Consider the following 22,619-nt stretch of genomic DNA (forward strand, 5'->3'; position numbering starts at 1 on the left):
GGCGGAGGGCAGGCTAAGAAGAGCCTCTAAGAGACGGTAATGACCCCAGGCTGAAAGTGGGGTAGCCTTAATTCGCGATGACAAGGTGGGAGGGGAGCGAGTTTTAGGCGGGTATCTCGGAAATGGTGTGTGCGTGTTGTAGGAGAGGAGCAGGGCTGACCCGTGGCTAGAGGGGCTCAGGAACCTGCGTCGGGGTCCGAAGCTCCCTTAGTCTGGGAATGCCCAGCCTGAGCTCGCGGGACGAAGGCACCTCCGCCAAAGGACCGTGGTCCTCAGGCATGAGGGTCCCTGAGACGGGGCCTGGCCACGCGACTCGTGATGCAGGGCCTCAGGAGGGGCAGGGGTCTCGGACTCACGCATCAAAGTGCTGAAGGCCACGACGCCGAGCAGCCCCTGCAGGAAGATGCCAAAACTGTGCATGAGCGCGCCGCTCTCGCAGCGGCCCGCCCCGGACGCGACGGTGGAGGGCGGCCCGCCCGGCAGTCCGCGGCTCGCGTTCCCAGCGGGGCCCTGCATGGCGGGCCTGGCGGAGCGACGCGGGGCGCCGCGGACCGCACGGCCTCGCTGCCTGCGGGCGCCGCGCCACGGACCCGGGAGCCCGGAGCCGGGAACCCGGAGTCCAAGCCGGGAGCCGGTACCTCCACCCCGCGGCCCCCACGGCGCTGCGCGTAACCCGACGTCTGAGATTGCAGCGCCTGATTGGCCCTTCCCGGCGCGGGGGCGGGCCTCTGCCGCTCCTGCAACCCCCCCATCCAGGGGCGGGGCTCCGGCCGGGCGAGGGGGTGGGGTTGTGGGTCCCAACTACAGGTAAGACAGGCCCGCTGAGCCCTGTGAGCAGACCGGAGAGCGGAGATCTGACAGCGATCCCTGGGACCCCGAACTTGAGGGCAGGAGCAGGGACAGTCTGTGACTAAATTCTTTTACCCAACAAGATAAATCCCTCATACGCTGCAGAATTTATTAGAAATACGCCTGATTCTACCCTCAGATTCCAATTCAGTAGTTCTGAGACAGGGCTGAATAACCTGCATTTTCAGCAAGCAGTCCGGATTATTCTGAAGCAGATGGTTGAGGAAAACAATCCAAGACTCTACACATAGGCATAAACTTTCCACTCCATACATTCAGCGTCCTCTTTTCCTTTTTAGTACCAATATCCTGACCAGAGTCTATCTTAGCGTCCCAATCAGGCCCTAATCAACATCTTTCTTCGCTAAATGGAATTTAAATGATCATTTCAATCTAATCGCCTTCACTTAGAAATATACAAGGTTTATATCGAAAATATGTGAATATATCTGTATCTTTATTTGAACGTGATTCAAAAAAGCAAGTCAACTTGTTGATATTTGCGTCCCAACGCCTCCCTCCACACATGTATATTTACTCCCACCTAACCCTGACTCCTGGGAACCTTTTTACCTCTAGGAGGGTCTCTAGTCTCTCATCTACCCTACCAAGGCCCCTCTGGCTTCTCCCCAGACACCTCTTGATGGTGCTCTAGAGTCTCTGACCTTCCTGCTGCACCCACTTAATGCCAGTGTACACATAGTGTATTCCAGTAGACAAAGGGCTACATTTGTGGGGCAATAAATACCCTATCTGGGAAATTTAAAAGATAGCCACTGAGATATTCCAATTACATAAAAGGGTTAAATGCTATACAAAAGGTTTCTTGGTTAATTGGGGTATTAACTTGATTATCCAGACAACAAAAATGCTATTGGCTCCCTAGAGCCAATTCTCCAGCCCTTCTCTTAAAATTCACTTTCACACCTGTGCCTTTTTACACAGCATTTTTGCCGCATGGGATACTATTCCCTTTTCCCTGCTCCATGAACTGCTACTCATGTTTCAAAGCAAGCCTGACCACCCCTCCACACTGCGCCGCCACATTACCTTGTGTGTACTGTTCCACTAGAACTTTTCAGACTGTTAAGATGGACGGCAGTACACAGGCCTCTCACACCTGAGCGTGAGCCTCCTGAGCGCAACAACTGGTTTTTATTTAACGCTGAAGCCAACACGGTGCCTGGCACAGAGAACATGCAACAAAATGCTTTTTAAACTGAATTTTAATTTATAAAATTTAAAACTCTCCACAAGTATTGACGATGGGAACATACAGAAAATCAGGTGAAGAAAATAAATAGGTAAGGGAAATTTGCATTAGTCTTTAAAAAGGTCTCGCATGGGGATGCTCAACAGTTACAGTCCATGTTCAGACAGAACCCAACAAGATGTGTACTTAAAGCAGAAGAGACTGTGGTTGGGCATAAGGGGACTATTAATTGCTGGAAGACACAGACAGATCAAGAAAAAATTGCACATCGAGCTGAAAAATGAAGTTTTTGACAGAGCACTGCTCTGCACATCCAGATGCGGAAGAGCACTGCTCTGCACATCCAGATGCGGAGGAATCCTTAAGCCCATTTCTGCTGTTACAACAGCAAACATAGTGGAACAAGCAGCAGTCTTCAGAGGTCAGGAGCGGAGTCCCTCCAATGTCGGCAGCAAAGTCACCATGGGGACATTCTGCCCGCCCTACCTTTCCTGAACTGCAATAAAACAGTACCTAAATGTGGAGAGGGGAAAAAAAAGAATCAGACAGCAGGAGAGGGGAGAGAATTCTGGAAAGGTTCCTTTTTATTAAAGTAAGAAGGAATTTTCTCCTCCATTCACAGATAATTCACTGAGGCCCCACTGCAAGTTTTTTGAAGGATTTATTCCAGCCAAGATGCCTTCTTGCTGTCAAATGAAGTTAAACACAGCTTAAGACCTGTTTTAATTTTCTCACAATCACCTAAAACTGCCATAATATACAAGTTTATATACACTCTTATTTACAAAAAAAAAAAAAAAAAAAAACAAAAAAAAAACCCACGCAAAATATTCATCCAAAATAGTTACTTTTTAATCCCTTGAAATATCATCAAACTTGGTGGAAGTTTTTTTAATAGGTATTCTTGTGCATATTTCTCCTTAAGTATACTTTATCCTCAATGCATAACTTTTAAAATTAAGAGAAAAACAGCAAGCAGGAAGGATACAATGCAATATGCATTTCATTTTGTTCCAAAAACAAGCAGCTTAAAAAAAAAAAAAAAAAAAGGACAACATACGTTAAACAAAGTGCATCAGTTCCAATGAGTTAGTATTAGAAAGAGGCCCAAGGACAGTGCTGGAACCAGCCAGAAATCCCACCCTGGCAGGCCTCTGATTGTCGTTAGAAAATACTCAACCCAAAAAACGAAGAAAGGGAAAGAAACGAGCACTTTAAAATCTCAAGAGAAACACACAAACTATACTTCCCTAGAGACTTCTTGCAAAACCACCCTCAATCATCTGCTTTGGGACTTGATTTGCCCCCAAAGCCTACTCTTATCCTTTCAACATTGTTTGCCATCTCGATTCTGCCAAGCTAGGCATGCAGTTAGACTGAAAAAACCACGTAGAAGCCCTTAGGACTGAGCTCCCACAGACCTGAGAATAGGCACTCCCCCATCAGCAATGGTGGCTTCATTTCTCATCAGTATCATCCTTTGTCTCCCATGGCTCAGGACTGCACTTTACTGCTGGTGTTGAAGACTTGTCCGGCAAGGCTGTGGCTTCCCTTTTAAAACAGTCCTTTATGATGGGCCATAGCACCAGGACAGACCCAAAAGGTGTATTGTCAGAAAAGATGTAAGGGGAAGGAGTTTTAGGCCCACCTCTCCATTCCCCCACCCCCCACTCCTGGTTTTGCTGGTTCTTGTGGAAATTATAAGACTTCTGCAACATCGCAACCAAAAAAAATAAATCTCCAGTGTACTTCACACCTTCTGTACCTTTACCCCTAAGGCAACCCTCAGAAACAAAACTACCTGTGCGGTCTGGAACAAGCACTGAGGAAACTCCAAGAGAGCAGGTTTGGAACCAGACCCCTTCAGACTGTGCTTTGAGTTTAGAACTCTTTTGCCCAAACTCCAAGTCCACAGATGGCTTATTTGGATAAATTCAAATTTCCAAAGTATGCACATTCTCACACAATGGGTGAGAATCATCAAAATTCATTAGCAAAACATTGTAAAGTGAATAAAGGAAGAATTATAATTGCATGAATAGAACTGATTTCTTTTTGGTTGTGCAGGAGGCTTTGTCCTACAGTTTCTGAGTCTGCACCATGAACACGACACGTGGTTCCTCACAGTGGACCCAGGATCAGACATTCAAATTTTAAAAGGGGGTACCCTGTCCCCACCAAGATTTATACTTCATTTGTTAGTGACAGCTTCTCCTTCGTCTTCATAAAGCCAACCATTAACACAGAGCACTTTTGAACTTACACACACGAAACATCCCCAATATACAGGACCAGAGTTCAAACCCAGTGTGTGTTTCCACTATTGAGGCTAAGCTCCTAAGAACTCTCTCAGAGCTTCTGTGGGCATCAATCAAATCAGTAAATGATGTCTTAAATGTAACAGTCTTTGGTGAGAGGTGCCAAGTAACAGTAAGTGCCTGTGAGTTTTCCTAACGTCCCCATCTAGATCAATCTTACCTACTGTTAACAATTCCCTGACGTTCTCTGTATTCCCTAGAATGGTTTTTTTGGTTTGAGACAGAGGAATGATTCTGAGTCCTATGCTACCTAAAGCCTCCTAAAGCTTTTAATCTGTATTGAGATACCACATTAGTGACTGAACTGGTACAAGAGAGTGAGTAAAATGTATTCAAGTTCTTGGGAAGCTTTGGTCCTTTTTCTTACATTGAGAATAATTTTACTTTGAGGAGAAGAGGCATATAAAAGCCAAATTATGAGCTGGTTTTCTATGTTTGCCTCTATCATATTCTATAAATAGAGGGTGCCAAAAAAATGTACACACATTTTAAGAAAGGGAAACTGTATTAAAATTGTAATACTCAATATATACCACTAACAAAAGACGACTACAAGTCACGTTTGACTTCTGCAATTACAAGAGGTGCTCAAAGTGGTTACCATCAGCGTCCAGACACTTCTGATTACGGCGAACTACTGCTTGAGCAGCGTTGACCAAAGTGGCCACTTGTATACATTTTTGGCACCCCTGTATTTATCAAGAAGCCCATCTTTTCCCGAGATTGGTCACTATCCTTCCTTGACTTCATAAATCTGTAATGTAGATGCTAGAAGCCACCTACATTGCTAACGAAAGGCAGATATGGTAAAAGCCCCCATTAATGCATTCCCTGCATTAGCCACTTCAACTCTGCTTCAATTGAGAAGGATGAAGATAGTTTACAAAGGAAAACAGCATAGTTCCCAGAAGCCAACAAAATAGTCAAATTGTCACAGCAAATCTTTGTGTGCAGTGAAAGGTTTCCCTAATCCATTAACACAGCAGTAATAGGTTAATACTGGTCAGCCAACTTCAAGGTCCAAAAGGGTGATACAGTCCATTCATCTGTTTCCAAGCTGTCAATTCAGGATCAAAAATGGATCATGGAAAACTTTCTGACTTCAGGCAGGCTGTAGGGCCAGCTGCAGGTAAAATTCAGACAAATGCAGTGCTCCACAATGCACGTCTCATAAATTTAAGAGATTGGTACCTTTAAAAAACAAAGTTCAGAGGGCGGCTGGTTGGCTCAGTTGGTTAGAGCGCAGTGCTCGTAATACCCAGGTCGCTGGTTTGATTCCCACATGGGCCAGTGAGCTGCGCCCTCCACAACTAGATTGAAAACAACTATTTGACTTGGAGCTGAGCTGTGCCCTCCACAACTAGATTGAAAACAATGACTTGACTAGAAGCTTATGGGTCCTGGAAAAAGACACTGTTTCCCAATATTCCACAATAATAAAAAAAGTTTAGCACCTATGTGCAATATACAAACATTTTGCCCCAACATGGTGAGCTAGTAACAGGCTTAAAATCTGGTTCAGAATCATAGGAATCAGACTGTCAGTGCTGTTTTCAGCCCAGCCCCGCAGCTTGATGAGGCAAATGGAGTCTAAATTTTACACTCAAAAAACAACAACAACAACAACAACAAAAACAATGCCTGGCATCAAATTCCCAAACAAGTATTCTTATGTGATATCTGGGAGTGGGGGCTGGCAGCTGCCTGATAAACTCTATCTCAGTATGAGAAGGCCCCGATTCTTCTATCTGAGTCTATCCAGACCAGAGACTACTTAGCGCCATTTGTTTAATCTTTTAGGCACTTTCACCCTTTACTTGTGAAGGGAGGTGTTCTAAATTCTATGGTTTCTAGAGAAGTCAAAAGAGAGGCAATATAATATATTCATTGTTGCATTTGGTAAATTCCCTCTTATAGAAAATAAATCTCATTTTCCTAAATAAGACAACAATGTTCATTAATTCCAGACATTTTTTTATTCCATTGACCTTGAAGGAACCCTCTTTGCCTTGGTGCCTTGCATGCTGAGCTCTCAGGAACTTTTATTATCCAAGATACATACCCCTCTAACGTCTATCTGCTTAATGCTAATTGTTCCCACGCATCTTATATATGCTTCTCTTCTATGGGCATAGAATTAATCAAATTTTTAAAAATTGAGTCCCTGGATAAGTTCAAACATATTATCTTTTACTTAAATGAAGCTTCTTTCCAGTTATATCTGGCAGTAGCCTAAGCAAAGAGTTGATGTTTCAATGGTTTGGCTGGAGGACCTGAGTTAAGGTGGTTCATAATTACCCAAGGAAAAGAGGATCCAGACTACAGGGTATTTGTCAATGTCCATAAAAACAGGTGGGGGTGAGGGGACAAAAAGGAAAAAAGTCACCATCAGTTTACACTTGAAATAATATTACCTTATATTTATATAGCTGTCTAGAATTTACCCAGTTTGCAGTTTTAAAACATTTTCAAATCTTGAAGAGGAAGGATTCTATTATAAATTTGCAGGTGACTAAGATAATTAAAAAAAATACACTCAGCAAAGCAAATCACTTAAAAGAAGCCATCTATGCATCTTTCCTCATCCCTCAAGGCTGGAATAGCACAGCATATGCTATTCTGTAATAGCTAGCAGCACAAGCCTAAGTGAAAATCACCTGTTGTTTCATGTCAACTTGAGCTGGGTCAAAAGAAACACCTAAAAGAAAACCGAATTACTGAGTGGGAATGCTCAGACTGTAGATTACATTCAATTTAAAGGTTTAACCAACGAAAACTACAAACATGACTAGGCAAAGTGGTTTTCAGAATCCCTAACCACCTCTTAATCTTTATCCAGCCACTGAGGACACAGTTACAGAAACTCCATGCTCTGCCTCAACTCCCAAACACGTTTTCTCCATTGTGGTTCTACACTACCTACCTGGAGACACTGAGAAAGAAAGGAAAATGGACTTAACTGTGAGTCCAAGTAACACCTCCTGATTTTTACCCAAAGTGAGGACTCTAGAGATGAAACAGTTAGACAAACAAATGTAAACACAAACTAAAAGCCACTGAAGCCCCTCTGAAAAACTAATGGGGAGAGAGCAACTAAACTGAAACACCAACAATCTTTGAGATACTTCTTAAAACAGGTAGCCCAAGCTGGGTCAAGATGGAAAATGATGACAGTAGTACTTAGATCAGGTAGGTCAGTTAAGGAATTGGTGTAAGTGCTCACACAATGTTTTTAAGAAAGATAACAGTGTTTTTTCCCCTCCAACTTCTGTCATAGTTTTAGTGTTCATGTAGCTTAAAAATGGCATCATACAGAAAAACCTCATACATGGCTGTAAGCTCAATTATCAACAGAGGTAGTAAACAAAGGAACTCTTAAGAATAGATTTTGAACTGGATCAAAGTGTGACTGTACATTCAAAACCCTAGAGCCATGTCATCATCCCCAAAATGAACTGTTTTAATTTAAAAAGCTCAAAAACACAATGATAAGAAGCACTGATGTGCCTTAGGCACAGTCCCAAATCCGCACTGACTTAAAGCTATGTCCTCTCTTTCCAAGAAAGAGAAAGCAGAGAACAAAGTTCATTCTACAATGGGAAGGGACAGAACAAAAAGAAAACAAAAAGGGTGCTTTCCAGCAGTCTAGATCATTCTTCGTTTTTTGGCCATGCCACTGGAAATGTTTATTCTTCTGATATCATCAGTCTTTTCTTCACAACCTTTATTTTGTAAAAACTGCAATCTGCTGAACAAGAGATGCCCACATTTCCACTGGCAGGAGAGCCACTTCTGTGCAGTTTTTGCTTCCTCCGTGTGGGTCCTCCTTCCCTGAAAGTGCAAAGAGAGCAAGCCTACACCTGCAGGGCCCAGAGCCCCAGGACGGTTTCAGCTCCATATGTAGAGCAGGCGAAGGATTTGCTGCATTTGTGCTTCATAGATACAGCTCACTTTGGTTGCCGTCCTCAGTTGGCAAACTGCTCATAAAAAGCAAACTTGATCCTCTCTATGTGATGGCAAAGCTTGATGGCAGGGCCCAATTTTAAGTCCATGCACTCTTGAACAGTGGGAAGGGTGAGGAGCAACAAGGCCTGCCCGTCGATTTCCTGTTAAAGCACAAAATGCAGATGATCTCTGAAGTGCACATGAATGGCAGCTGGATCACGACAGTCCCCACTAACGTTGGCTTTGTCAAAATCAGAATCCCTGTGCTTTTCTTCCATTACTTTCCCCCTTTGAGTATCACATATTTCCTTTTAAATGCCTCTCATTGTCCTCCATACTAACTAATTTTCAGAATTAATAACAGAGTTTTACCAAGGGTAAGAATCCATTCTACAGTTTCTAATCTGCAGAAATTCAGTAAACTAGCCTTGTAGTCGATCAAATGTGCCAAAAGAAACATCTTTTTAGAGGACTCTTTCTAAATCTGAAAGAAAATACTAACTATAAACTTCAATGTTTCCTACTCTGTTAACATTCATAAAAGTCTATAAGCTCTTCAAAGATGTTCAGTTTTGAATCTCCCCAAGTATCAAAACAAAATTTATTTCAATGATTATTTTTGCCACAGATATTTGTTTCAGAAAAACCTGCCTTAAAATTGATCATGACTTTAGAGCCTAATGTTAAGTATTTTTTTAAAACAGGTAAATCGTTATTTTGGAAAAGAGGAGGACAATTCAGCATGGTTCACTTGATTTTAAGCCATTTAAATATTTGGGGGATGGAAACAAATTCTTAGGAAAAATGGGAATGCAATGGTAACCTGCTTCAACTATAGGGGAAGTCAGATAAGTAACTGTTTGACATATTTGTGTTCCTAAAAAGGGAACTAAAATAATTTTTTTCTTTTGCATAGAAATATTCTTCCTAAGACTTACAAATAAACTGCGATTGCTACATCCACAGTCCTTTGCTAAAGACACATATTACTGAAAAGGAAAGATCTTGGTGATTACCTGGTCTAGGAATATTCTTGCTAATGGAGCACAGTCCGTGGATCTGATGAACCGCACGACATCTGCCACGCTCCACTTCAGGGGGTTACTGTCCAGGTGAAGCCTTTCAGCAACTTCGATCCTTAGTTCCTTCATTCCCCACAACAAAATCAAACCAAATGGTCTATGAGCTATTTTATTCCAAAAAAGTCACTCTATATAAATTCATAACCCCTCTAGGCAGCATTTAAAGTGGTTTTATGACATGATTTCTCCAGCAAGGATGGCCAAGGCCCATACATACTAGGTACTCAGGGAATGGTTGTCTTATAATAAGAAATATCAATGGGGAAGAATTTATGTCATAGTTTCAGCAGAAATAATTTGGACAATTTAACAGAGGAAAAATCGTTTTTAAATCTCTCATTTGTTCCTTGGTCTATTTCAACTCACTCTCCGTTAGGGTGCTAAAGTGAATGGGATGATATTTCCAATGAGAGAAGGCTTAAATTATCAGGAGAAATCATTTATTGCTTCTGTTCATAGATTGTATTTAAAAAGCAACCCAGTTTTAAAACACTAACTGCCATTCTTTAGTGCGTAGATATGTTATATAACATGCATATAGATATATGTTAAATATACTAAACAAATGGCTTAACCAGAATCAAAAGGATACTTATTTCTATAAAATCATACATTTTTATAAAATCATACATATTTTAGAAAATATTAAAAAGGCAGTTTTCCCTAAACTAAATGACAGTCTACAAAACTCACAATGAAACATTCTTTAAATTAAAACAAGCAGCCACTCTGAGACCTTCCTCCTGATAAGTAGTTGACCTCCAAACAATCCTTGAAACACAAGTAAATCACGAATTAGGAATCATTTAAAAAGAGATCCAGGAAATTCAACTGAAGCCTGTATTAAAATAAGTGGAATGCCAACAGCATTAACAATTAGATTCTAGAGGGAAATGAGAGAGAGCGAGAGAGCGAGAGAGAGAGAGAGAGAGAGAGAGAGAGAGAGAGAGAGAAAGTGTATTTTTTAAATGGGTACCTTTGGTGAAGGAGGTTTATTCTCATCATCTGAAAAGGAAAACGTGCGAAGCTCTCTCTTTCTCCTCTGTCTGTCTGGAGGCAGCGACGTGGATATCTCACTTTGGGTGGGAGAGGAGGAGCATGACTTTTTCTCTGACATTTCTGACTCTTCCTGTAGTTCGTCCTGCTGCTCAGACGTACTGTCTTCACTTAGGGAATCGTCATCTCCTTCATCGGGGTCATCCTCATCTTCACCCCCACTTCCCTAGAGGAAAAGGAGAGGTCTCATTGAAACTCAGGACAAACCAGTCTGGGGCCACAAAACTATCTTCTACTGGCCAGAGATGTAAATTAGAACACCTGCAGGCATTATTTCTGTGTCTGTATTTTAAAGCAGTGATCTCTTGGCTTCTAGACATTATAGGCACATCAGGTCTCGTACCTGGGGAGAGCCTGCCGGGGTATTATCAACAGATGCAGAAGAGCGCTTCTTCTTATGAACGAAAACATTTTTCCGCCTCTTTCTCCTCTTACTGGCTTTTTTCAGAGCACACGCTAAGTTACTATGCCCACCAGGTGGCCTCCCAATTCTTTTACTTTTCTTCTTTCCATAGTAGTGTGCTAAATGTGAATGATAAAGAAAAACGAAATAATTTCATTATTTTTGTGCACCTCAAACTACAAGAGATTCTATTATTAGCACAGAAGAAAACAGGTGCACTGTACTTGATTCAAGTTTAAATTACGGACAGTGGCATAATCTTAATTGTACAGACTTCAAATATACCGTTTGATTGTACTGACAATGGCATAAACCTGAATCACCCTTCCACATCAGAACACAGAATATCTCCCTCCACCCAGAAGGTCCCTAGTGTCCTTTCCTAGTCACTCCTCTTCATCCGAAGCAGCCCTTATTCCATTTTTCATCACTATGGGTTAGTTTTGCCTCATTTATGGAACCATGCAGTAGGTACTTTATGTGCAAGGCTTCTTCCACTCAGCATGCTTTTGGCTTCATCTTTGCTGTTGTATGCTTAAGTGGCTCATTCCGTCGCATTGGTGAATAGCACGCCACGGTATGACTATGCCAGTTTATCCGTTCTCCTGTTGATGGGCACCTGGGCTGTTGACAGGTTTGGGCCATTATTAAGTTGCAATGAACATTCTTATACCAGGCTTTTAGGGGGCATATTTTCATTTTCCTTTGATAAATATCTAGGAAGGGAACTGCCAGTTCATATAATAGATGTATGATTAACTTTTAAAGAAACTCAGTTTCCCAAAAGAGTTGTATAATTTTACACTCCCACTAGCAATGTATGAAAAATGTAGGTGCCCTACGCCTTTGCCAGCATGTGAGATTGTCAGTCTTTTTCATTTTAGCCAATATAGTAATTTTTCATTGTACTTTCAATTTGCATTTCCTGGTTCTTCCTGTGCCACTGGGGTTGTCGCCATGGTGAAGCTGAGCAAAGAGGCCAACAGGCTGCAGCAGCTCTTCCAGGAAAGCCAGTTTGCCCTTCACTGGGGCTTTATTCCTCTCATGATTTACCTGGGATTTAAGAGGGGTGCAGATCTTGGAATGCCTGAACCAACTGTTCTGAGCTTTCTTTGGGGATAAAGGACTATTTAGTCATCTGGATTTGGAAGCAATCTAATCAGTGGACAGTAATATGGAAGGTGTGCGCTCTGGCTGGGCTAAGAGATGGGACATGGTTCAGACATTCACCAACTGAATGGCACAGGACTCTTCTCACATGCATCTGCGCCACTCACGTTCATACTGGAACCTCTCCTGACTTAGTCATGAATAGACTGTATCAAAGTAAGTGTTTTCAGCAATGTTAAAAAGAATTTGCATTTCCCTGATGACTAATGATATTGAGCACGTTTCCATGTGCTTATTGGCCATTTGCATATCTTGTCCTGTGAACTGTTGGAAAAGTTCACATCTCTCATCAAGTCTTACTCATTTTTTATTTCATTTTTTTATTGAAACATATAATTTACATAGCATAAAATTCATCATTTAAAGTGTACACATTCAGGGGTTTTTAGTATACTCACTGTGTTGTACAACCATCACCACTATCTAATTCCAGAACATCTTGTTCCTCTTTTTGTTTTTTTAAATTGAGGTAACAGTCACATAACATACAATTAACCATTTAACAATGGAAGACTCAGTGGTATTTTGTGTATTCACAATATTATACAATTAACAGCTTTCTCTATTTGCAAAACAACTTTTTTTATTGAGTTGTAAGAGTTTTTAATATATTCTGGAGATGTTCTTTGTTAGATATATATATTTAGACTATTTTCTCCAAGACTGTACCCTGTCTTTTCCTTTTTATAAATGGTGTTAAGAGATGTTTTCAATTTTGATATTTACTCATTTTTTTCCTTTATGTTAGTGCGTTCTGTGTCCTCTCCAAGAAAGCTTTGCCTACCCCAAGACCTTCAGGATATCCTCCCTATTTTCTTCTAGAAGCTATATAGGTTTAGCTTTTACATTAAGTCTATGATATATCTTGAATTACTTTTCATATTTAGTGAGGTAGGAGCAAAGGAGTTTTGTTTTTATTTTTTCAATTTGAATATCCAATTGCATCAGTGCAATTTATTGAAAGAATTTTCATTTCCCATTAAATTTGTCATCTTTATTGAAAATCATTTAACTACACAAGTTTGGCTCTATTTCTGGACCCTCTATTTGGTCCCATTATTCTATCTGACTATTCTCTCATCAATACCCAACTCTTGATTACTATAGCTTTGTGGCAAAACTTGAAGTCAGACAAAGTCCTCCAACTTTCTTCTTTTTCAGGAATATTTTGGCTCTTCTAGATCCTTTGCATTTTCATACAAATTTTAGAATATAGAGATAATTCCAAAAATGAAACATATACACATTCTAGTTCTGAGTTATAAAGTAGTATCAAAATATAATGTAATTTTTTTGCAAAAAATGAATTCTAAAGGATATGCATTCATTTGCTATCACTCACATTGCTAATTGGAAAAAATTATAGACTCTTTCCTAACATCTAAGCTAATTTCAACTATATCACTGTGAAAAATAAATTCCGACAAAAAGCATTATAAAGTCCACATATCTTCCAAAGGCTCAAAGTGGTGTAGTTATATATACACTTATATGAATAGTATATTTCACTTACCTACTAATAATTGCAACTTTGTTTTGGCAATTTGCTAAACTAAGAATCTAACACAATAATAAGCTAAGACAATTCCTGCCCTTAAGGAGTTTACAATCCAATAAATATAAATAGAAACAAGGTTAGACTCTCATGATTTTGTGATTTGAAAGCTCATCATGCTAAATGTGGACCTTCAACAGCAACATCAGCAGCATCTGGGAACTTTCTGGAAATGTAGACACTTGGGCCCCAGATCTGACGAATCACAACCTCCATTTAATAGGATCCTCAGATGATTTGCATGCATATAAAGTTTAAGAGGCACAGAATTAGAGCTCCCTAAAAGCAATCTTCAAACTTAACAAGGGAAAATCCTCCTCTGTATTAATTTTCCCAAGTGACAATTTTGTGTTTGGATAATAATGGCTTGGCAAAGTTCTATATTGGAAATTTCATCCTGTATGACTTGTTTTTTGTTGCAGTTTCACACCAGAGGAGATGAGCAATGAGAAGGAATAGGGGACTGGTGTTGTTATGACAATTCACAGTGAGGTCCACAACTACCCCCGCCTACTATTTGCACCTCTCAACCAAGGTGGCTCCTTTGCTGGCTCCCAGACACTGAGCATGTTCCTGCCTCAGACCTGGAGTGTACTCTCGTGGAGCCCTATCCAGAACATTTTTACCCCATGTCTGCACAGCTGGCTTCTGGCTTCCTTCAGGAAGCCTACCCTGACTACCTGACTGTGAAGAGCACCCCACCTCTTAGACTTCCTCACTCTCCTATTTTGCTTGCTCATCTTGCCTCATTTGTATCTACAGTACTTATCTCTCTCCACTTGTTCACTTGTTTACTACCTGTCTCCCACATTAAAATGTAAACTCAGTGAGGACAGGAATTTTTTTCTTTACTATTATATTCCAGTACTACAATAGTGGCAGCACACAGTACACACATAATAAATACTTGCAGATTGTATGAATGAATGGTGTATCCTAAGAGATGCAATACCTAATTTATATACATGTTATATACAAAAGTTGGCAAAATCTGGCCCATGACCTGTTTTGGTACGGCCCTCAAGCTAAGAATGGTTTTAGATTTTTTAAAGTATTTTTTAAAAAGTGAAAATAAAACAAAACAAAAAAGAATATGCAACAGAGATCACATGACCCACTGCCAAAGACATTTATTATCTGGACCTTCACAGAAGTAGTTTGCATACTTCTGCTATATGTGATTGTCTGCAAAATAAAAACTTTCCAGGATATAAAGTATGGTCAGCTGCTATAGTGAACAAATTTGAAAAAGATGACTCACTATATTTGGTCTTTGTAAGTACAGAGCAGTTCTCAGAACATTTATCCAGAACCATCCGTGGACCGAAAAGGTTGGGACAGCACTCCAGTTTGATACAGGTCTGTCGACAGAATTCAGTCACCCGATCTGCTGTTTTCACTATCTCAACAGTAGCCCGGTAGCTCTTCCCTTTGTATCTGCCATTGGAAGACATCAGATACCAAGTTTATTGGACTAATGATTACCCAGAGGAAAATCAAGTATATTAACAGACCTAAAAAATATTTTTGCCTGTTAGAATATTCTATATCTTTTATATTTTGAGGATTCTAAAAACAATATAGAGTTCATATATTTTGTACTTAAATCAAATCTATAATCTCGTAAGCTATGACAACTAAAATAAGGTTCCTGTTTTCTGTTCCTAAGTTTAAGGTTTTCAAACAGCAACTTCTACACTAACTACTAAAAGGAAAGTGACTTTCATTAAGTCTTTCTTTACCCTAGGCAGTGATCCTCCGCGTGTGGTCCGAAGACCAATATAACCTGCCAACTAGTACCCATCCTTGACAAGATCAGGTCAGAAAACAAGAGTAAATGTTCATAAACTGTCACGGCAATTTGAAAAAGTAATTTTATGTCTCTTAAATCTTAATTTAAAAACTGTTCTTATATTTTATGCCTTTTAAATTTCCTATTTCTTGTAATTCATTTTTACCATATCTTATAAAGGTATTGGAAACTTAAAAAAGAAAACAAACTAGGTATTTCAGCACCAACACTGAAGAAGCACTGCCTGAGGAAACATAAGTGTTCTATTATTACCCATGGAAGAACTGATTCTGTGATTTGCTGAGGATGAATATGCATCAGGGGCAGAGGAGCCTACTCACTTGGCTTTTAGGACTTCCCCACATCCATGCCACACAGAGTCTTTGTCCAGCTGCAGCTCCCGAAGGACACGGCTGGGTTTATAGGCTGCGTTGATAAGTAAAGTGAGGACCTACGCTCCATGTTTAAAGCACAAACAGGAGTTGGGAAGGAGAAAAACAGACCATTAGAACCTTGCTATCCCCTAGCACATCATTTAGGAGATTAATTCTAGTCATATTAATTAACAAATGTTAACAAAATAATACTACTGAAATCTGACAGCTGACCAAAGTTGCAAATAAGAGAGTAACCAGGCCCTCTTAAATATTCAAAACATTATTGTCAGATCGAAATAGGCACCACTAGTTTAAAATTACTCTAGCATATGCTTCCAAATCCTCTCCCAGTCACAGTACATGCAGAGAACTGTATTTGTTTGGGACACTGTGTAGACAGCTGAGTCTTCTTGTGGCTGCAAGAGTCTGGCCCAGAAGCTCCAGCCTCCCCAGACCCTGCCTTGCCAGCCTAGGGGCTGAAAAGTTCAGTACTCCTCACATCTGTTACTTGCAGTGTGGCACCCTGGCTGGGAAGCTCGGCAGGTCCAGCAGATGTGTAGCTTTCTCACGGTCCTTGGTTACAGCCTCTCGGTCACAGACTGACTGTTCTCAAATTCAATGAGGAATCTAAGAATAGTCCGTCTATGCTCTATTCACAGTTCTCATGTGGTCTCTGATAGAAGACCTTTCTACACTGATGGAGATGAGCCTGTTATATAGAGAACTGCTTAGGTGAATGTTCCCTGGGGGGCAGAAATAATTATGTGCCCAGTTCATTATCCAACATGATTCAAGTTAATCACTTCTGATAAAACCTAGAGTTGTCACATCAATGGCATGCAGACAGATCCTTGTATGAGTAAGTCTACGAGACTGCTGTGAAATTCTTTTGCTCTAGGCCAGAACCTTACCTCTCTGAGGACCAGAACACAGTTTCCGGGTCCTACACACTGAGGCAGCTCAGCGATTCTTCCTTTGTTAAGATATGGCCCTGAGAAGCAACGGTGGTTGAAGTATATCTTTGGACAGCAATATTTTCCATTAATCATAACTGGGAAATGAGGAGAAACAAATAATCAGAACAGAGTCATTTTCCACTCCATTTCCAAAGTTGGAGTACCTGGGGGGTGAGGGTGGGGGTGGGAAACAAGCATACCTACCATCACATAAAGTTAGGAATTACATCTTTTGAAGCTTAACACGTTGTCTGAGAATGCCCTTGAAATACTCACATAAACTCTATTATAAAGCTTATCACTCTGCTGAAATCAAAAGATGTCCTGAATTACGTGAAAATTAACTCCTGACTTAATGTGACACTGTTCCAGAGCCTTATACTTCTATAAATAAAGTGGAGGACTTACTTCAAGAACTTATGATGATTCCTGACAACTATTTAAATAGTCTATTTTGGAATATTTCTAGGGAATGATAATATTATCCAGAACTACAGTTTATCTCCTGAAACCACCAAACCACAATGATGGTAGCCTTCGATGGTGTGACAGCCCTCCCATTTCTGGGATTCCTTGGAGAGCTGAAAACATGTTGTGATCACATCTCTAAATTCTTTGAGTACTGTGGGGTATAACTGGGCCTAGAGACCCCTCTCCAACTGCTTTTCTGTATAAATACTGTACTCCAACATAGGGGTTTTTTTAAACCCCTTCACATAGCGGTTGGCAATCTAGCTACTGAATGTAACAAATTCACAGATACTAAAACATTTCGTATTCATATCAAGCAGGGAGAAAGTCTTCTGATGGATACTGCCCTGTTAATCCAACATTAAGTGAAGGAGATGTGTGTGTACACTGCCCACTGCTGATAGGACCTGAAGTACATAATGTTTACTCTATTAAGAATGTACTCTTAGCACAGTGGTTAAGCATGTTGGCACCCACTTCTCTATTTGAACTGTACCACCCAGATCGCCCTCTTAAGGCACTTACGTTCCCTGCTGTTGGCAATGTTGGCAGTTTATAGCTCTCAGTTGTAAGTCCATCCTGGAATTACCCTCAGCCCAGGAGTGCCCTCAGTAGGAGAGCCACCCTACTGAAGGTCCCACCCTTTGTGAGGTGGAGGGAGCAGCAGCCTACTTCCAGGAACGACCAATGAAAGAGTACAAGGGTGTGGACACCACACCTCAATTAGGGATGACTCTGAGTAGCTATGCCAGTTCCAAGGCTCCCTGGAAGAAACTTCTGTTACAATTGCACTATGGCTCAACTTTTCCCTCTGCCCAGTCCTGTTTCCTTTACCCCTCCCAGGAGCTGTTCCCAAAAGCACTCCCCAATGAGACTCCTACATATAAATATCAGTCTCAGTTCTGTTTCCAAGGTAACGTGACCTATTACAAAACCCAAACCAAAAAGAACATGGCTGTGGTCATACGGGAGGTATTAATGTCTTAATTCTTTAGTTTCAGTAGGTATTAGAATGGCCAGTAATACATCAAAAATAAGGAGTTATACAGTCTTGATCCTCTATACGTAAGTGACATAATGAAAATACACTGGGTAGAAGAGACTAAAATGCAGGTTTTGAATTTGAGAAAGATTTAAGTTCCATTTCTGACCCTTCTACTCGTAAGCTGTGTGACCTCTCTAAGCTTTGGTTTCTTTTCTTTTCTAGGCATTTACTAAATACCATTGAAATGCCTAACCTGTGATAGAATACACACAGCCAAGATGCTAAGCATTATACAACCAGCAAAGGGGGCCCAGGTAGTTCCAGGAAAGAGATCGCTGGACAAAAGGCTTGGGCCTCCAGAAAGGATCCTTGTCTCCCTTATCAGGCAGTGACTCTGGGACAATCTGTTTTTCCAGCAGTTTATTTTTTAAATTGTGAAATATACATAGGGTGCCAAAAAATGCATACACATTTTTTAAAAAGGAAAAAACTGTATTAAAATTGTAAAAATAGATACTGATAACAAAAGATGAATATAAGTCATTGTATACATTTTTTGGCATCCCCCAGTATATACGAAGTATGTATATAATAAAAAGGGTGTAAAGAAGAATAAACATCTACCGCTCAACCACCCCCACCTAAGAAAGAGCTGCCTGGAAAGCGCCAGGTTCTTTTATTCCCCCTTCTTCCATCCCTACCCCACTCCACGCGACCCCACTCCACCCCACCACACCCCCAGTTCAAGCCGTTGTTTCTCAGTCTTAGTTGTGTAAGACATAGCTCCCTGGCTCATGCTGGTATCATGAGCCTTGTGCTCCCCTGCCCCAGCTCAGGCAGCCGGCGGCCACCGGCCGCTCATGGCAGCATGTGGCAGCCCATGGCAGCCCGTGGTAGCCCGTGGCAGCCCAGCTCCAGGCAGAGGTGTTGTTTACAATCTTAGCTGTAGAGGACGCAGCTCACTGGCCCATATGGGAATCGAACTGGCAACCTCGGTGCTAGGAGTATGGCGCTCCAACCACCTGGGCCACCGGGGCTGCCCCAGGTTCTTTACCTAAACTAGGGGATAATATTGACTTCCAGAGATTTTGCCACCCAGTAAGTGATCAGTAAAGAATAGCTACAATTATTACAAATGCACAGAGGTATCAGCTTAAAGATAATTATTAAACTAAACTTATTACTAAACTTAGACAATTATAACTCTTTAAAATCACAATTAAGAGACCCCTCTATAAAGCTACATCCTATAAGTCAAATGTATTGTTTTAAGTTATTTTTAGATATAGTCCATTAAAGAAAACTACAGGTCCTCTTTTCCCTAAGATTGCATGAACTTATACCTGAGTCTGTGGAGTTCAGCTCCTGATTCTTCAGGCCCTCATGGACAGTCCTTGAGGATGGTATTCTGGGTCAAGAAAATGCAACAACATAGTGAGATAATCCTTAAAGCAAGTAAAGTGTGAGGGTTAGTTTCCTTCAAATCTAAGAAGAAAGCAAATACAGCAGATTGCAAAGTCTGTAACAGAAGGTCCTTCCTTAATCATACTTTCTTTTTCCTTTTTTTTTTTTTTTTTAAGGAGGGCGCATCTCACAGTGGCTAATGCAGGGACTGAACCGGCAACCCTGGTGTTATTAGCACCACGCTCTAACCAACTGAGCTAACCGGCCACCCCTACTTTTTTTTTTTTAAACAATTGTTTTTAAAACTATGTACACAGTCTAAGGAGCCAACAATATGTAGACAGTGCTGTGCTATTGCATGTTCAAATGAACTTTCATTCAAGTGAGCAATAACTATAGAATTTCTTCTGGGATTCTTAAACCACAAGTAGACTTCTTTTTTTTTATAGTCAAAGAAAGAAACATTTCTTATATAGGATCAGTTTTCTTCTTCCATCAGTTTCAAAATTAAAGACACAGTATATCATATAAAAAAGAGAATCACTCTCTTTCCAGCAATCACTGTAAAAGGCTAATTTATCTTCTTAGAATACTTCCTGACTAAAACTTTGGATCACTCTTGACAACACAGACAAGGTAAAATCCAAGGCCAGACTTTTGTCATTACTATCTCATTTTGCTACCTGGTAGAGAACTCTGTGGCCTTTCTCACTACTTCTATTATCAGCTTCATTACTCACACAGCCACAAAAGCAGCTACAAATTATACAGAATTGCTATAAACTGAATTGTGTCCCCTTAAAACTCATATGTCCCCCAACATGACTGTGGTTGGAGATAAGGGCTTTTAGGAGGTAAATAAGGGTTGAGCTCTAATCCAGTAGGATTGGTGGGCTTATAAGAAGAAGAAAGATCTTCCAATGTTTAAAAGAACACATGTACACACACAGAAACCCTTATATTTTTAAGGCACCACTAATCAATTGCTTCTCAAACACTACGTATGAAGATATGCTACAAAGGGTTTCCTGATGGGTATTCCTTTCAGTGTGCCTCTTTTTTTTCTTAGAGTTGTCTTCTAGCTGAAGTTTTTTTTTCACTGTGACAAATCATATCCTAATTTACAATTTTTGCTCTCCCTTAACAAATCCCAGCATAGAGACTCTATTTCCTCTTTTATTCAAATGCCTTCAGGCTCTAACAGCCAAAGAAAACTCAATTTGGGGAACATCTTGAGAATGCATTTTACCCTTTTGTATATAATGCCATTTTAGGAAATGCGTATACTGTAAGAAGTATGTAAACTATCAAAAGCAGAATTAAACGATTATGCTTCCATGTGAGAAAATAAATATAAGGAGATATACTCTCTTAAATAGTTATTTCTTTTTCTAGATATTTTAACTTTCAAATGTCAACCATTCAAACATACTATTATATTACTTACTGTTTTTCTGGCTGAACCACTGCAATCTTCCTTTGTTTGTGTACTATAAGAAGAAAACAAAAATATAAATGTCAAGAAATATTAATAGAAATAAGTTACATACATATATACACACACACACACACACACACACACACACACACACATATATATATATATATATATATATATATAAAGATAATAGCATATTTAACCCTGGTCATAACTAACAAGTACTATAAATAAGTGCTGATATGTCTGAAAACTAGACTAAAGCACATTTTCTGGCTAGGAGTCTTTAAACAAAGACCAAAAATAATATTTTCAAGGCTCTCTGGGTCAGTAAACTCCTATAAATATTTTCTAAGCAGAAACAGATATTCAAAAGAAAAAGTGGTTTTGACATGGGTACCAACACATTCTATAAAGAAAGCACTGTCTTTTCAACAAATGGTGCTGGGGAAACTGAATATCCACATTAATGAAACTAGATCTTTATCTTACATCATATACAAAAAGTAACTCAAAATGGATCAAAAACCTAAAATTAAGAGCTAAAACTATAAAACTCTTAGAAGAAAACATAGGGGAAAATCTTCATGACATTGGATTTGGTAATGATTTCTTGCTTATGACACCAAAAGCACAGGCAACCAAAGAAAAAATAAACTACACTACATCAAAATAAAAACTTTTGTGGATCAAAGGACACTATCAAGAGAGGTAAAGGCAACCCACAGAATGGAAAAAAATTATCTGCAAATCATACATATGATAAGGAATTAACACCTAGAATATGTAACAAAATCCTACAACTCAACAAGGACAAAAAAAAAATTTAAAAACGGGCAAATGACTTGAATAGACATTTCTCTAAGAAGATATACTAATGGCCAATAAATGCAAATCAAGACCACAGTAAGATACAACCCCACACACACCCAGATTACTATTATAAAAAACAAATGAAAACCCCAGAAAATAGTAAGTGTTGGGCAGAATGTGAAGAAAGTGGAACCTTCATACATTGCTGGTGGGGAGGTAAAATGGTGCAGCTGTTTTGGAAAACAGCCTAGCAGTGTTAAACATAGTTATAAAAAAACCTGTACACAAATGTTCACAGCAGCATTATTCATAACAGCTAAATGGAAACAATCCAAATGTCTATCAACTGATGCATGGAAAAACAAAACGTACTATACCTATACAATGGAATATTATTCAGAAATATAAAGGAATGAAGTATTGATACATACTACAACAATAAATAAACTCTGAAAACATTATGCTAAGTAAAAGCAGTCACAAAGACCACATATTGTATGATTCCATTTATAAGAAATGTCCAGAACAGGCAAATCTATAGAGATGGAAATTAGATTATTGTTGCCTGGGACTGGAGGTCAGGAGGTAAAGAGGTGACTGATTGCTAAGGAGTACGGGTTTCTTCTGAGATGATGAAATGTTCTCATATTGACTCTGATGTTAGTTCCACAACTCTGAATATACTAAAAACCACTGAAATGTATACAGTAAGTCCTCAACACTGTAGATAGGCTCTGCAACTTTAAGTGAAACAATGTATAATGAAACCAATTTTACCACAGGAATACTAAT

General features: G+C 40.0%; 2 protein-coding genes and 1 pseudogene across 11 annotated transcripts in view; 1 reads left to right on the forward strand and 2 right to left on the reverse strand.

Moving 5' to 3' along the window:
• The window catches only part of STIMATE (STIM activating enhancer), a 48,019-nt gene extending 47,342 nt beyond the window's left edge, over window positions 1-677 (reverse strand). For both annotated transcript variants that reach the window (XR_012489708.1, XM_019724285.2), the window contains exon 1: window positions 357-677. Coding sequence is in view for 1 of the 2 variants with exons in the window: in XM_019724285.2 (XP_019579844.1) it covers window positions 357-516 (160 nt within the window). In the remaining variant the exon portion in view is untranslated. The remainder of the gene's footprint in view (window positions 1-356) is intronic.
• Window positions 678-2,057: 1,380 nt separating this feature from the next.
• SFMBT1 (Scm like with four mbt domains 1) overlaps window positions 2,058-22,619 on the reverse strand; it is a 112,687-nt gene continuing 92,125 nt past the window's right edge. For all 9 annotated transcript variants that reach the window (XM_019724283.2, XM_019724278.2, XM_019724280.2 and 6 more), the window contains 9 exons: window positions 21,024-21,066; window positions 19,516-19,580; window positions 16,672-16,811; window positions 15,725-15,834; window positions 14,853-15,028; window positions 10,807-10,985; window positions 10,384-10,629; window positions 9,342-9,470; window positions 2,058-8,486 (listed from right to left, as the gene is read on the reverse strand). In XM_019724283.2, the coding sequence (XP_019579842.1) occupies window positions 8,346-8,486; window positions 9,342-9,470; window positions 10,384-10,629; window positions 10,807-10,985; window positions 14,853-15,028; window positions 15,725-15,834; window positions 16,672-16,811; window positions 19,516-19,580; window positions 21,024-21,066 (1,229 nt within the window). In that variant the 3' untranslated portion in view covers window positions 2,058-8,345. The remainder of the gene's footprint in view (window positions 8,487-9,341; window positions 9,471-10,383; window positions 10,630-10,806; window positions 10,986-14,852; window positions 15,029-15,724; window positions 15,835-16,671; window positions 16,812-19,515; window positions 19,581-21,023; window positions 21,067-22,619) is intronic.
• LOC141567232 (mitochondrial import receptor subunit TOM7 homolog pseudogene) lies at window positions 11,232-11,993 on the forward strand (annotated as a pseudogene).

The sequence above is a fragment of the Rhinolophus sinicus genome, linkage group LG10, assembly GCF_036562045.2.
Source record: "Rhinolophus sinicus isolate RSC01 linkage group LG10, ASM3656204v1, whole genome shotgun sequence".
NCBI lineage: Eukaryota > Metazoa > Chordata > Mammalia > Chiroptera > Rhinolophidae > Rhinolophus > Rhinolophus sinicus.